This window comes from Miscanthus floridulus, chromosome 5 (genome assembly GCF_019320115.1).
Source record: "Miscanthus floridulus cultivar M001 chromosome 5, ASM1932011v1, whole genome shotgun sequence".
Taxonomy (NCBI): domain Eukaryota; kingdom Viridiplantae; phylum Streptophyta; class Magnoliopsida; order Poales; family Poaceae; genus Miscanthus; species Miscanthus floridulus.
In genome coordinates this window covers 60,134,234-60,150,892 of record NC_089584.1, presented here as the reverse complement: position 1 = coordinate 60,150,892, position 16,659 = coordinate 60,134,234, and the positions used below count along the sequence as shown (strand labels likewise).

General features: G+C 45.8%; 1 protein-coding gene across 1 annotated transcript; it reads left to right on the top strand.

The window, feature by feature from the left end:
• The first annotated feature begins 11,256 nt into the window (after positions 1–11,256).
• On the top strand, positions 11,257–13,053 carry LOC136449997 (3-ketoacyl-CoA synthase 6-like). Its single transcript, XM_066450250.1, has one exon. The coding sequence runs from the start codon at positions 11,308–11,310 to the stop codon at positions 12,787–12,789; it is 1,482 nt and encodes a 493-aa protein (XP_066306347.1). The 5' UTR covers positions 11,257–11,307; the 3' UTR covers positions 12,790–13,053.
• Positions 13,054–16,659: the final 3,606 nt, after the last annotated feature.

Sequence of the window (16,659 nt, the reverse complement as noted above, 5' to 3'; positions counted from 1 at the left end):
TTTAATAAAATAATAGATTAAATCTAACCTCGAATTTCAAAAGTTGAAAATATATTTAACAGTAGCTTGAACATGTAGATTACTCAATTACAAATCTAACGCAACTTGAACGGATCAAATCGGAGTTAAAACGGAGAAGTTATGGCCTAAAGAAAATAGTGGCAAAACTGTAAATAGATGAAAGCGTATTTTGAATCTAATAGAGGGAATCTACGCTTTCTAGAAAAAGAAAATGTATTCTGGAAGTACGCCTTGGACCATGGGTTCAAATCTACAAATGTGCAGGGTTCTTTTGCAAAACTACCGGCCAAAACGGTACTGGTGAATATCGGCCGTTGGATCGATGATGGACGACTGGAAATAGATCAGAGAGAGAGAGCGGACCGACGGTGAGCTCAGGCGGTGGTGCCATGGTCGGAGATGGCGAGACCTCGCCGGAGTTCACGGAAATTGGCCTACAAGCCATGATTTGAAGTGAGAAAAACATCGGGAGGTATAGGAGAAGATGGTGAACTCAACTAGGCATCTTACAGAGGTGTGGAGCAGACAGAGGCAGCGCACGGCTTGATGACTTGTGCTCGACGGCGGCTAGGGCTACGGTGGGGCTGCGTGCTAGAACAGAGGCGGTGGCTGCGCTTAGGGATGGATGGGGCGGCATGATGCAGCGTAGGGGTTCTGCCTACTATTTAAGAGGCGGGGAAGCTTGGCGCACACGGCATCGGACGACGCCAGACCGGCAGCGGACTCTCGCGACGGCGGAGTCTGGGTCGACTACTATGCGAGGAAGAAGAAGACAGTCTAGCGGGCCCCACCAGTCAGCGAGACCAGGGTGCGGAGAGAGGAAAGCAGCGCGGGCGACGCTGGGCTGTCTTGCTATGACTGAGCCGGGATGGAGGGAGAGAGGCCGAGCGGGATTGGGTCGGCTTGCTGGAGCAGCCGCGGGAGACGACGGCAGCTGGGCCGCTGCAGAAGAGAGGGGAGCAGGAACGGGCCAACGGGCCTACGAAAGTAAAGCAGGGGCAGGCCGGTAGGCCGAATGAAGAGAGAGAGGGTGAGGTTTTCTTTTTTTTCCCTTTTCTTTTCTTTTATTTCAAAACCATCTTGAATCATTTTCAAAAACACTTTGAAACGTTTTGAATATAGACCAAAACCACTCATTACAAAAATACAAATGCACCCGCATGAATGCACCACAATGTTGCTTAGCCTTATATTTGATTTTAATTTTAACAAAGTTTTTTTAATTTTTCTAAGTTTCAAATGCTCACAAAAATGAATAAATAAATCATTTTTAGCTATTTTAAAAATATGTAAATTTTAGGGTGTTACATTGTCCTATACCCGTTCAGACACCCCCTCTTGTGCCTTTTGATAACAACTAACAAGCCAGAAAAGCTCAATTTACTTAGCTAAAGCCAGAGCCATATATCCCTCATGGTTGTACGATAACTCCTATGTTGGCACTTAAAGATGAGTATTTATGGAGAGAAAATAGAGCACCAAAAGAAGACCCAATGCTCTAGCCTCCTGGATTCCAAGTTGCTAAAACATATTTTAATAACAAGTTGCATATATCTTTAATCAGAGTTAATTGTATAAAAGCAAGCTAAGCATGCTACCCAAATGCATAGACCCATATAGGTAAACAAAGCACATGATAATCAATACCAAGGCAGTAAACTCTAGGCGGTTCATTGAAATATGCATATGAATAGTACTGTATTAATGGTGAATAGGTAATAAGGAGCTCATATTACACTTGCCTTTTAAGCTTGCTCAAGCTTCCTCGTAAACTAGCATATAGTCAATGCCTTCTGGTCTTCAACGCTCACAGGACTGATTTTATTCTACTCGCAGATCGTAGCAACCAAGCACACCAGCAAACATACAAGCAAACAAATAGAAACAACTGAGAGTAGCACACCACTTAAGGCAAAAGCAGTTAAAACAATGTACTAAAAGAGATCTAGTTGCTAAGGTCACGAGAACACAAGAAACGCCGAGAACGATATTACCATTAAAAAGAAATGGCTACCAGAAGTTTATAGTATATTATAAATAAAAGAAAAGAAAAGCCTACACGTTTGACTTATTATAGTTAAGCAAAACCATGTGAAGGTATTAATTCACATTAGCCAAAATATATTTTAATTCAAAAGCTGAGTTAAGACTGGTCATTGTATTAACATATATTATCGTATAATTTAAGTAAGTCAAATCTTATCTTTGCAAAAATAAAAGGACTTGTGAGAACACCTACTCGAACTACATATGGAGTGGATTTCAAACTAAACAAGTTATAATTTTAAAGCACATTGGTGATAGTAATTAAACCATATTAATATTTGCATATATAAAGTATCGAAGTGTAACACCTATATTGTTTTTAAATTAGAAAACTAGTTACATGCAAATTAATCAAATTAACATTTCAATTATAAAATTCATAGCATATGATAGGACGAGCATTGATACTAACACGTAGATTACGTCGCTACAAAACTAACGAAGCAAGAACAAGCAAAATCTGCTACGGATATAAAAGACGCGACATGTTAGCTTTAGTGAATTAACAAGCAAGGAGAACAGGAGATACATATTCGATAGTTCAAAGAGATCATGGAAATATGGGTACAAGAATAGTAATACGTACTTTAATAGTTCAAATTTCATGTTGTAGTGCAACAATGGTACAGAAATAATGTTAATTAAATACCACACCTTTGCATTATTACAATATGAAGTCAAATATTAAAATATAACAATTAATTTGGTACTGAACTAACATACAGTACGTGGTAGAGTTAGATGAGGGCATGCAAGGAAAGCAGCAGAACACGTAGGATAGGATTTTCCATGCCGTATCCTTCAGTGTATGATAACATGATCATGTTGATTGGTGGCTACCGTCATCTCTTCTCTCCGCGAGACGAGAGGCCTGTTTGGTTCGTACTAGAGACTAGAGACTACTTTTTAGTTGCTTTTAGTCTCTTTTAATCAAATAAGGACTACTAGATGGACTTTTAGTCTTTAGTCCACTAGTTCCTTGAGAGAGGTTATTTAGGATTAATAGATCAACTTTACAGCCTATACCCCTTCCTCTCTCTCCTCCCTCACCTCTATCAAAAAAAAAAAAGAAGAATATTTTAGTCTTTATTCAACCTTTAATCCCTAAAACCAAACATATTAATCCCTGAAAGGCCAGAGGCATGGCCCGTGGCGTCGCAGCGTGTAGGGCGTCGGCCCGGGCAGCAACTGTGTTAAGTTCGCCCCTCCGGGTCGGCCAGCGCATCTTGGCTGGGAAGCAGCACGGCAACGGCTGGCAGCGTGCATGTGAGCTCAACGTGGGTGGCCATCTTCCGGCTTCAAGACGAAATTAAGCAGCTACAGTAGCTCTAGACCGTGCTTCTTACGAACGGTACTGGAGCACCCAATGCAATAACGACGAGCGACAGTTGTGACTTGTCCCAACGAAACGCGTCAACAGCGCATGCAGGACCCTGCCGGGGGACATCGCCACTGTAGAATAGCACTTCACCGTCGGCCTTATCACTGTAGGAATTATAAGAACCAGCAGTGTTGATCTTTCACTGTCCGTTCTTTGCTCTAAAAACCATAAATTAATTTGGGATATGACCAAACCGACAGTGATGATAACTATCACTACCAGTTTGTGTCTCTAATCGGCAGTGGCTTGATGGCCACATATCACTATCGGTTCAAGCCAAGAGCCGACAGTGCTTGGGCACTATCACTATCGGTTCTATCCATGAACCGACGGTGATAAGCCTACAGCACAAAAGGGCTGCAGTCGTCCTCTCCTTTCTCTTTTCTTCCATCCCAAGAACAGAGGCGCGCGTTTGGGCTCTTCCCTCTATTGTTGCGTCTGCTCTTCACCATGAAGCTAGCGCTTGGATTTTGAAAAATGGCTTGATCTTTTTGCTTTAAGGTTAGTAACAAACATCCACTCCTTTAATTTTGTTACTTAATTAGCTTCGTTTTGATGGCTACATTGTTTTATTCTCATTCTAGTTCTTTCTCCATTCTAGAGAGCACTTTTCCAATTGAACATTTGTGCAAGGCTCAAATTATGGTGAATCCATCGTCCAAAAGGTTGGTGTCTATGAACATATTTAAATTCCTAGTTAATTATTCCATGGTGGTCAAGATCATCAATATTAGTATGTTATGCTATAATTAGTTCTTAGAAGTAGAGTAGATTCTTTATAATTTGTTGAGAAAATTAATCTATGTGTCACGTAACAATGTATTGTTTGGAGCTACATTGTTGTTTATGATCATGTCTCTAATTTTAGATTTATTTTTAAAATTAGTGTCTCCATTTTTATGTGGCATGGAATAGAATAATTGTTCTTCATTATTGTGCAATATTTTTTTATGGGGCTGCGTTTTTCAATTTATATGGGTATTGTTTGGAGCTACATTGTAGTTCATGATCATGTCTTCAATTTTAGTTTTTTTTAAAATAAGTGTTTCCATTTTTATGTGGCATGGAGTAGAATAATTGTTCTTCATTATTGTGCAATAATTGTTTTTTACTATGATTTTCAATTTACAGGGCCGGGGCTATTGATATGAACCCGCTAGGGTGAATCCTGATCTTTCGATGAGAGAAGGTAGATAACTCGATTTGGGGATGAAGATGACGTTCACGGTCCGACTACTACCATCCAAGGATGCTGCGCCTTAGCAACCGATACACCACCTCCAATGGCCGTCGCGATCTTGTGGAGCACGATCAACCAAACCACTAGGGTAATTCCTACAAGCAATCGAGAAACAAGCAAGAACAAGTAGAACAAGCAACTCAATTGCAAATATGGAGATGAAAACCAATCCGAACTCACAAAGTTAGGGTTCTGAATCAAGTAGAATGGATGGTCTAGTCAACACACGCGTCTACAAGGAAGCAGCAATGGCTAAACTTTTAACAAAACAAAACCTAATTGTTCTTGGTGGCGGCTAAGGGGTATATGAAGGTGGAAGGACGACCACCAGGGTATTGGGGTTGTGCTCCAACCCTAGGACACGTCCCTAATGGACCCAACTTGATACACGACCCATTGGACCAAACAAAGGTGGCGCAGCACCATTGGACAGAAAAACCTCTCGGTAGTAATTTGGTCATTGCGGCCGCCTCAGAATAGATATAGACTTGATTCTAGATCCATGTGAAAATAGACTTCATAAGGATTCCATGAAGTACTTGAACGCCCCAATTCCGAGTCCGTATGCGACCGTGGTGAACATCACAAGTTGGAGCTGTCCTGGAGTCCGAATCCAGCCCCAAAACGTGTTGGATTTGATCTCTTTCTTTCCTTGGACCAAAAGTGACGTGGTGTCCAGGTGGAGGACGTTGGGAATACTTGTACTTGGCCCCCAATCAACTTCTTTGGTCCTCCATGCCTTCCATGTGTCTTTAACACTCTTTTTGATCCATGTATGTGTTTCTGAAAATGACAATGAACACACATCATGGTGCAGCATCAATTCATCAAATGTATCAAATACAATCATGGTAAAGGATTGTTTCACCTGTGAATCAAAAGTTGCTAATGTGGTTGTATCCGGGCAGGAGATGTCCTCGTCAGCTATCAATTTCAATTTTCTAATAATTAAGTGTACAATAATGTTTTCCAAAAATGGTACTTTTGAGTTACAATTGTTGTTCATGAAGCTCGATTTCTTAATTCTTTGTAATTACTATCTCAATATTTTTTGTGCAGAGATGGATCGAGCGTGGATGCATCTGTCCCAAACGGACAAGCGGTACATGCATTGCGTCAGCCAGTTTATCATCGATGCCAAAGCCCATGCTGGGAATGGGAACCCTGTCTTCTGCCCATGCAAAGATTACAAGAATCAAAGGAACTTTTAGTCAAATTGAGGCTATACGATAGCACTTGATTACCAGGGGGTTCATGCCAAACTATACGATATGGACTATGCATGGCGAGGTTGGTGTGAATGTTCCGCAGGAAAACGATGATGATGTGGACATACCTGACGTAGCCATCCACGATGCTGACGAGGAACCCGATGTCAACACGGGAACCTATGGCTACAGTTAATAATGTGTTTAGGAACACACTAGCTGACGACACTGAGGATAATAATGATGGCATTTCTCAGCTGCTACTGTAATGTAGAGGCCAGGATGTCATAGTGAAAGACAGCTGAGAAAGTTAGAGAAAATAAGACAAGATGGCAAAACACCATTGTATAAGAATTGTTCCAATGAGAAAACTGGAAGCCGAACATCATGCTGTTAGAGTTCAAATTGACAAACGGATTGAGCGATAAAGGCTTCGATCAGTTGTTAGGTATAATAAGGAAAATGCTCCCAAAAAATGAGTTGCCAGAAAAGACATACTTGGCTAAGCAAATGATCTGCCTCATCGGCCTCGAGGTTGAAAAAATCCAAACGTGTTCCAATGATTGCATATTGTACCATGGAGAAAAATACAAAGACTTGGACAAGTGCCCCAATGTGTGAAGCTCCATGGTAGAAGGAAGAGCCTTCAGACTGAGGGTACCAAGACTAGAGGAGGTCCCGTAAAGATCGTTTGGTATTTCCCTATAGCTCCTTGGGTGCATAGGTTGTTTGCATGTGCAAAGTCAGCCAAGCTTGTTGCGCTAGCATGGCGAAGAGTGTAAGAAAGATACAATGATGAGGCACCCCACCGATGGGCAAGACTGGAGGACTGTCAATACTATGTTCTATAAGGACATCGGTGGAGAGGTAAGGCAACTTTGGTTTGCTTTGAGCACAGATGGGATGAATCCTTTCGACCAGGTTAGAAGCAATCATAGCACCTAGCCAGTGACGCTCTATATATACAACCTTCCACCTTGGGTCTGTATGAAGCGGTTGTACATCCAGATGCCACTACTGATCCAAGGGCCAAGACAACCTAGGAATGACATCGATGTGTTTCTGGAACCAGTGATCGATGAACTAGTGGAGATGTTTGAAAAGAGTGTGCAAGATGTTTGGGACGAGTACAAAAAGGAACATGTCATGATAAAGGGAGTACTTATCGCTACAATCACCGACCTGCCAGGTCGAGGTTCGTTGTCTGGAGAGAAGACAAAAGGCTATACTGGATGTGTCGAGTGCTTGGACGACACCGATGTGGTAAATCTACCAAATAACTCAAAGATAGTTTATATGGGACATCGTAGGTTCCTACCTAAGGATCACCCTTATCGTAGGAACAGAAAAGATTTCAATGGTACTATTGAGAAACGCTTAGCTCCAAAATATCAAGACGGGCCTGCGATACTTTGAGAACTCAACAAACTGGAGGTTGTCCTTAGGAAGGGGGACAATACAGTAGCAGCGCCTGATGGGAGCATTTGGGAGAAAAAATCAGTTTTCTAGAAACTACCTTACTGGACATTTCTGAGTGTATGCCACTATCTTGATCCCATGCACATCACTAAAAACATGTGCGCTAAAATAAGGAGAACTGAGTAGGAAGAATAAGGAGAACTCATAGAAAGGGACAAATCCTCATCATCTTGGCTCTCATGGCTACGCCAAAAAGATGCCAGAATTTGAAGCATAACTTGAAAAGATGGATCGCTTGCTGAGGAAGGTGTTCAGGTTGAGACTACCCATTAGGAGCCAAGATCGATAATATACTGTATGGGGGGGAATGTACGCCACACCGAGGACGAGAGCTTTAGCTCCACAAATCCACCCATGAGTGAACTCATCTAGAGGATCTCCTAGGTAACTAAGGAGGTAAGGCAAGAGACTCACACTTCTAATAGGGAGAAAGACGTGCTCACCCAAGCACTTAGAACCAAGGAGCACCCTAGTCGCACTAGAGGAACCGGTGTTGTTCCTTGGAAACTAGCATTCCCCAAAGAATTTCACACTTATCGGAGCCACTCGAGGGGTAGAGTACAACAGGAGGCAGAGTGTTCGAGGCGACTAAAAGAGATGGAAGACAGAATGGACGCACGGACTGTGGCGACTGTTGAAGGATGAGTCCAGTAAATTTTGTTGTCCAAGGGGTCAGGAGTACCACAAAACCCTACTCCTACTGCCTTTAGCCCATAGTTGAGGGGTCGCAGTAGCTACGGATCAACCTTGCTCGACGAAGAAGATGCGAATGTGCCTCATCCGGAGGATGGCATCACTGAACCTATCAATGTCAAGTTGTACATCCGTCAGGAATGGACAAAGGACAATGTGACACTCGGTCAGGCCTGGCCTGTGAGAGATGGGACCATTAATGGCCGCCCAATTCCACAGGGGTATACTCGCGTCACCATGATAGAATACTTGATAAGAAGTATAACAAGATACACATTGAGTACTCTGCAGCGGAAGACAGGCTGAAACTTGGTCATAACAAGGGCTCTCAAGTGGCCTGGCGCAAGCGCTTCATTAAGCTAGACCACCAATTGTCCTCTGATGACGAGGACGACTACGAGTCTTCGCCCACCCGCGATGATCACTCACTATCTCCCGACAGAGATCACTCCCCTCCACATCCCTTGCCATCACCCCTGAGAAGAAAGATGTCTCCTTCTATTCCTCCTCGTCCAACTCCATCTTCATTAGCCCCGAGAAAAGAGCAGACTCCTCCTCCTCCTCCATCTTCATCGGCCCCGGGAAAATAGAATTCTCGTCGTCATCCTCCTCCTTCTCCTCCACCTCAGCCCAAAACAAGATCAAAGGCATCCTCGCGGTCGAAGAAAAGGTCCTTGGATTCGGTCGCTAATGCTCCCAAAGTGGACCAACAAAAAAACAAAAGGCCATTCAGTGGCAGCATTACAATCTTGATGAAAGAAAAATTTACAGCACACATCTCGATGGAAGATTGTGTTAGTTTCTTCAATCTCTGTGCCTCACTGCCTCAGTGTTTGTTGAAGTCCAAATTCGAAAGGCAAACATAGAATTAGTATGCTACAATAAGAGTCAAAGAAATACACAATGCAAGATTTAAGAAAGATACAGAACTACGTCGAAGACTAACCCGGAATTAACCATGGAAGAGGTCAGCGAACATCTATTATGATGTACAAGGGACGGGAACACCGGCAATGAAGTATGAAAGAGGGCAATCTTTTGGTTCTCGATATATGCGCCAATTGCATGAATATTACATGGCACAAGGAACAGAGATGGAGGACTTTGGTTTTGAGGTTATTATCCGTTCGCCATATGTTTTTCATTATCCCTGAAGAAGAGAAGTTTGATGTCTAGTGGGAGTGTTTGTTCCAGCTATACCAGAAACGCTCTCTCAATTCACAAATGTTGTCGTAGTGGACTATGTAAGTACCCTACACGCACGATATTTAATTAACTACTCTCTCAAGACACAATTGTTAACTTTTGAGCACTTCCCATGATTTTATGTAGGTGTATAGCAAAATTTTGCATACTAAAAAGCAAATGGGATAACATAGGCTGCTTGGACCCCTTGCGAGTTAATGAGAAGACATGTTTAGGCCTTCATGGATGTGACGTGGAAGACCTGAAAGAGAGATTGATTGTTGTTTTCGATGAATTCAAGATGAAGAACAAAACCTACATACTTCTAGCCTACAACTGCGAGTATGTGTTCTCAGTTTTTAATATTATTCTTCTTTTTTCATTAAGATTATTCGATAAGATTATGTGATTGCAGCAACCATTTCGTCTTCATTTGTGTCAATCTTGCTAAAAATCTGATTGAGGTGTGGGACTTAAAGAAAAAATAATTTCATCATCTGGATGGATGCACTGGGGGCAGTGCTTAATTAGTAAGCGATCCTAATCACACATTATTTTCTAATCACACATACCGCTTTTTAATGTTTCTCCTTTTAATATTGCACAGTGTCCGAAGAAGACATATAGGTGGGACACAGGTCCCATTCAAGGTTGTCAAAATTGAGGGGAAGTACCTAAAACAGCCGGCGGGAAACAATAAATGCGGGTTTTATGTAATGTGGGCAATACTTCGCTACATCGGCGGGAAATAAAAAAAGCAGATAAGTGGGTGTGTATAATCCCCATTTCATTTATGTCTGTTAATAATTCAACAAAATGATTTTCGGACTCCTCTTTGGATATCATCTTTTTTGAAAGACAGTGTAAGAAATATAACCACGAAAGGTTGTTAGACATGTAGATCGTCGCACTGCAATCGGAGATGGCAAAATTCATCTTAGCCGAGGTATTGAAAAAAATAGAGTATTTTTTATTGCATAATCCGTGAAGTTCAAGGATCAGTATTGCCCAGATCAGCTCACTAGATTATTGTAAGAAGTCCGAGAAGCTTGCTTCATCTTATCGAATAATTTCTTTTTTTTATTTTGAGGGATCGAGATCTTGATAAGAACATTTGAACCGCGTAACATTTGTAATGTTTAATATTGATGAACCTATCGTCTACGTAGTGTATATAAAGCGAAATCCGATTCCACGAAAAAATATAAATTAAAATAAATTATAAAACAATAAAATACGAACGGGTAACAAACCGGCAGTGATGACCAAGATGGCACTACCAGCTTGAGCCACAAACTGGCAGCATTGGCTTAGCCATCACTGTCGGGTCTTGTCACAAATCGACAGTGCTGGTTACGACAACACTGCCGGCTAAAAACACAAACCGACAGTAATGTTCAAGGTTACACTGCCGGGTGGTCTCATGAACCGACAGCGTTGGTGGAACTGAACTCTGCCGGGTTGTGTAAAGGACCGGCAGTGAAGTTAAAGAACATTTCCGGTTTATAGGAACCGACAGTGATAGCTAACCCTCATCACTGTCGATATGGTTGTGTCGGTTCAAAATCTGATAGTGATTGGGTGTTTTAAACCAGCAGTGAAGTGTTATTATGTAGTAGTGCACTCCAGGTATTGTAGCACGTACGGAGTATGGAACAGTCATCACGAAAGAATGAAGGCTGTGTTCTTTGTAGATCTACACGTAACAGACAAACAGCAGCTACTTGAACACGCACGCAATCTTTACCAGTGAATGAATCATTCATCATCAAACGAGAACAGTGGCCCATACGGTTTTCTCTGTTTATGCTTGAGCAGTTGAGCGGCGGCGGTTTAAGGCAAATCACGTGACACTGCTACTTTACATCTGAGTTTTGTTACTCCGTAGTATAGTATACGCACGTAGTTGAATTGTAATTTGAGACCGAACCGTCCAGCCATCCAAACTCCCTGCAATATTAATGCCCTCGATCGAGGCCTCGAAATAAAGGTAGCAGCTTCCATCTTCACTCTCACTCACTCTCACATACACCAAACCTGACTTAGCCACCACCATGCATAGACGCATGACAATGGCCAAGCTCCTCAACCTCAAGACTTGGTACCAGCTCTTTGTGGACAATTTCCTCGCCATGGTGGCGGTGGCATTTGTAGCTGCCGCGCTCCGGCGGGCATGGCCAGTCAGCATCGACGATCTCGCCGGCAGCCTACGCGCCGTGCCGCCGGTCCGCATCCTCACGGCGGTCATCCTGATTGCTGGCGTGGCACAGCTGAGGCGCCTGCACCGGCCGCGGGACGTGTACCTCGTGGAGTACGGCTGCTTCCGCCCCAAGCCCTGCTTCCGGGCGCCGTTCGCCACGTGCCTGGAGCACGCCCACTACCTGCCGTACCAGGTCGACCCGGAGAGCGTCAGCTTCTCAATCCGGCTGCTCGAGCGCTCGGGGATCGGCGAAGAGACGTGCCTGCCCAACTCCTACCACTACATGCCCCCGGACCGCAGCCTTGAGGCGGCACGGGAGGAGACCCAGGATGTCATCTTCTCCGCCGTGGACGAGGTGTTCGCCAGGACGAGCGTGAGGCCCGAGGAGATCGACGTGCTCATTGTCAACTGCAGCATCTTCACGCCCACGCCGGTGTTCGTCGACATGGTCGTCAACAGGTACAAGCTGCGTCCGGACGTGCAGAGCCTGAACCTGTCCGGGATGGGCTGCGGCGCGGGGCTCGTCAACATCGGCCTGGCCAGGCACCTCCTCCAGGTGGCGCCGCCGGGCACGCACGTCCTGACCGTGTCCACGGAGATCCTCTCGTCGCAGTACTACATCGGCAGCGAGCGCGCGATGCTGCTACCCAACTGCCTCTTCCGCATGGGCGCGGCCGCCACGATCCTCTCCAACTTGCCCGAGCGCGCGCGGTTCAGGCTCGGCCGCATCGTCCGCAGGATGACCGCCGCACGGGACGCCGACTACCACTGCATATTCCAGGAGGAAGACGGCAAGGGCATCCTCGGCGTCCGTCTCTCCAAGGACCTCACCACCACCGCCGGTCAGGCGCTCAAGAGGAACATCATGGCCTTCGGCCCCCTCGTCCTGCCGGTCTCGGAGCAGCTCCTGGTGGCGCTGTCGCTTCTCAAGCGGAAGCTCCTCAGCTGCTGGGGCGCCAAGGTGAGGCTGTACCGCCCGGACTTCCACACGGCGTTCGAGCACTTCTGCATCCACGCCGGCGGGCGTGGGGTCATCGACGAGGTGCAGCGCGGCCTCGGCCTCTCCGACGAGGACGTGGAGGCCTCGCGGATGACGCTACACCGGTTCGGGAACACGTCGAGCAGTTCGGTGCTGTACGAGCTGGCCTACATCGAGGCCAAGGGCTGCATGAGGAAGGGAGACCGCGTGTGGATGATCTCCTTCGGCTCCGGCTTCAATTGCAGCAGCGTCATGTGGGAGTGCCTCAAGGCCGCCATCGACTCCGACGGGCCGTGGGCCGACTGCATCCACCGCTACCCGGTGCAGCTCCCCGAAGTCGCCCTGCAGGACATCTGATCAAACGTTGTCCTGGGGTCTGCGGCATGCATGCTGCATCACGTTGGACATGCACCACTGGTCCACTGCACATGCTAATGGTAACGTCCTCGATGGCTCCATAGCATGTATGGCGCATTTCGGATGGTTTCCATCATCGATGTCCTTAGTACCGTATATGTACGTGTCTACGTGTCCTGATGTGTATGATCGATTCTCTTGGAAATAATGTACTGGGTCTGTGTTTGTTACCGCTGCACTTATATCAAAAGTTGTTTGTGGCAACATCTTTAAGCTTATTTGTGAGCTCCTCCGTGAGCATTTTGTTTTTCTTATTGTTGTTCGCGTACCCAGTTTGTAACTCGTCTATGCACTAACTGGCCAGATGAGGTGGCACGGGCGGACCCCCAAACCAGCGCCCCCAACCACCTTCTCTCACCCTCCCCCGCCGCCGGAGCAGGCCGCTGGCATGGCCGCACGGCGGCGGGGCGCTCCTTGGTGATAGCGTGCTAGATGTGGTGGAAGGCGGAGCCACTGTTTGGGGCGCGGCAAGGTCGCCAGGTGACGGCGGTGGCTGTAGCATTCCGGGGCGGCTCCTTGCCCTAGTACCCAGATCCGGTGGTCCCATGGCCGGATCTGTCGGTCCCAGGTCCAGCGGGCGCTGGGAGACGGCTACAGTGGCGGCGGAGGCGGCAAGTCCAGACTTGCAGGAGACGGTGCCCTCCCTCTCCCGCGGTGGCGCAGAGGCACGGGCGCCCCTCGGCGTGGCTGCACGAGGGCGCCCACGGCCATCCCGGTTCACGGCGCGGTGGCGCGTGTGCAGGTGGTCTACGAACTGCGGTCGTCATCTTGGCGGCTGGCTCCGTGCCGCTGCCGATGTCACGGCCACCACGAACAACACAACAGATTTGGTGATGGCATCGACGACAAACAATCTTGGTCTTTGGCGGAAGTTATGGAGATGGTGTCCCTGACACGCACATGGATTGTTGAGCACCTTCGGAGTGTTTTGCTGAGGTTGGCGACTTTAGGTTGGCTGCGGTTAAATTTGACCGGCGCCGTGGCGATTGGCCATGCATGCCAGTGGCCTATTGTCGCGGCTGCGACAACTTGCAAAAGGCAACTCTCGGCAGTCAAGCACTGGCACGGTGTTTCGGCGTCCTCTATGTGGTGCTGGAGGTCTGTCTTGGCCCTTGTAGCAACATGGTGCGGTGACCCGAGGTGTTTCGGTGCTTGGCGAGCTGGCAGCGGCTGAGGCTGGCGCCACAACGATGAATCACACATGCCGGTGACTCATTTGGTGTGGCTGCAACTCGCTTCGGTTACAACCTTGCTTTTAGGCTTATGGTTTGAGATGGGGGCATTGGGAGAAGTCCTTGCTCGGCTATGCTGATGCTGATAATGATGACGCCTATGGACATAACGACGCCTGTGGACGTCATTTACCTCGTTGGAGGCATTGTCGTATGCCCTCTTCCCCATTCCGGCCTCTACCTCGGGGTTCTTTTTCTGGTTGAAAAACCTGTGCCAATTTTCGGTTGGTGTTGACGGCGTCTGCGGACGTCGTTTCCTCCTTGGAGGCATCGCTAAGTGAACCCCTGTAGTTGTTGCTACAATTTGTATGGTATCTCTATGTTGCGGTGGTCTGTCGTGTCTTTGCTAAGGTCATGTGCTGGTTCTTGTTGGTGATGTTGTAGAGGGTTTTGTGTGTTTACTTTTATATGTACTTGTGTACTCCCTCTTTTTTAATACATGGACCGGCAGTTTAGCCTGCCGACTTCTCTTAAAAAAACGAGCTGGCCAGATTTGGCACTGGTTGGGAACCAGGCTTGTCTCAAACGTGGACAGATGGTCTCCCGGATTGTGTAAACATTTGTGTGGCTCGCGATTTAGTAGAGCACAGGTCCGGTAATATATGGCCATAGAGCCAAAGCTTGAATAAAAAAAAGTTGTTTGTGGCAACGTGTACTAGAGTGCTTGGAACCCTACAGTTTGCTTTCTCCTCACCTCTTGATCAATTTCTATGTGGTTTCAGCTTTCAGCACAAAGTTAAGAAAATTAAGGCCATGTTTGGCATGGCTTCTTCATGGGGGTACAGAGCCATTTGAAGCCGTTTTATGTCAAAAGGGGTAAAACAAAATGGCTTAACATAAGAAGCCCCTTAAATCGTGCTATAAGCGTAGGAATTGGCTGACTGAGCCTGGAAACGGACGCGATCATGGTGTAGCAAGCTATAGAGGCAGACCTATACTCACACTCGTTTGTAGCAGGTCTGCTGGAGAAATTGAAGTCCCTAGTGGAATCAAATTTGTTAGGTTTTCAGTGTCTTTGGACTGCGAAGTTGTAATAGAGCCCCTCACATGCTGGCTACCCTAGGTTTGTGTTGTGTCGAAGGAGAGGAGCACGTTAAGTGTGATGTTCCGGAGAACATTCTTCAGCAAATGTGAATTGAATACACCCAGTAAAAAAATCGTGCTATCACTGAGGCTTAAAGTGGGATGGAGCCAAAATAGTAGCTTCATCTTGTCCTGATGGGCCCTGTATGGGGTTCTGTAAGAGCAAGTTTTAAGGAGCTTAACATAAAGAGATATTTTGCCAAACGATTTACCAAAACGACTTTAGCTCCACTGATAGAGCCATTCATAGAGCTCAACCAAAAAATGGCTTCACTAATGAAGTGGAGTAGTACCAAACGAGGCTTACCCCCTCCATTATTCCTTACATATTTACACTTGGTCACAAATCAAGCTTCTCTAGCTTTGATCAAATGTTATAGAAAATACAGCAATATCTACAACAAATTAATTTAATTAATTATATTCTCCACTGAATATGTTCTTGTTGATGCATTTAATTGAACTTGAACATGTTAATATATTCTTCATGGTCAAAACTAAAGAAATTTGAGTTAGAACAATAACCTACAATTTGACATAGAGTAGCTCACTACCAAAAATTTGTCAATTGGTTACCTTCATCGATCTTGACGCAAGTTGGTTTCATTTACCCACCAGTTGACTCATTTTTTCCACTAAATCTTTTGTTAGAAAATATTGGGTAAGGCCATTTTAAGCAGTGATTTTGTTGGGGTTTTATTTGTGCTTATTCAGTCAGTCTCCAATTTGAGGGGATTAAAGGGGATTGAGAGTGAGGGGGATTCAATCCTCTAGAAGTCAAAATCCTCTATTTGGGCCTTAGCAAAAATAATAACATCATATAGTATTTACAAGGAGAGAGGTGAGCACAGTTTTGTCATGATGAAACTAGGCATATACGCTTACCAAGACTTTGGAAATAGAAGGAAACCACGCCTTCAGCTGGTTCATCTTCACTCATTTGCTTGTTGGCTTTTGCCATCTCCGGCCAAAATCCAGGGCTCTTGCACTACCAAAAACTCGATGCATGGCCTGGTGCCTGCGGGCCATGTCCCATGTCTTTGGTTTGGGATGAGAAGGGATGGGTTGAACCCAACCTTGTTTTCTGGGATAGGTTGAACCTATTTTTTGTTTGGTTTGAGGATTGGGTGATTGGGTCCATCCCAATTTTTCTATTTGGTTTGAGAATTGGGTTGGATGAGATTGTCTCTCTGCCATGCGAGACCCAAATGTCATTCTCTAGACCTTTCTTCTCCCTTCCCATCCTCAATCCTTCGTCCCGTGAGGTGCTGCTGCAGCTGCTCCCCAAAAATCGAAGCTCCCACGTGCCCAAGCACACTAGCACATAGGTCCGCTTCCTGCTCCATGCCGCTGCTGCTGCTGCAGCACTCGTGCTGTGAGGGCCTTGAAAGCATCTAGGCCCCTAGTTGGGTTTCGGTGATTAATGACGACACAAGATTACTGTGACTAACATGTGTTTTGTAGAGGCAACTTGAGTTAGGTCGTGGTAATGATA

Bases quoted from the DNA above. Each gene is read 5' to 3' on its own strand.
- LOC136449997 (XM_066450250.1), top strand. From the start codon at position 11,308: ATGCATAGACGCATGACAATGGCCAAGCTCCTCAACCTCAAGACTTGG.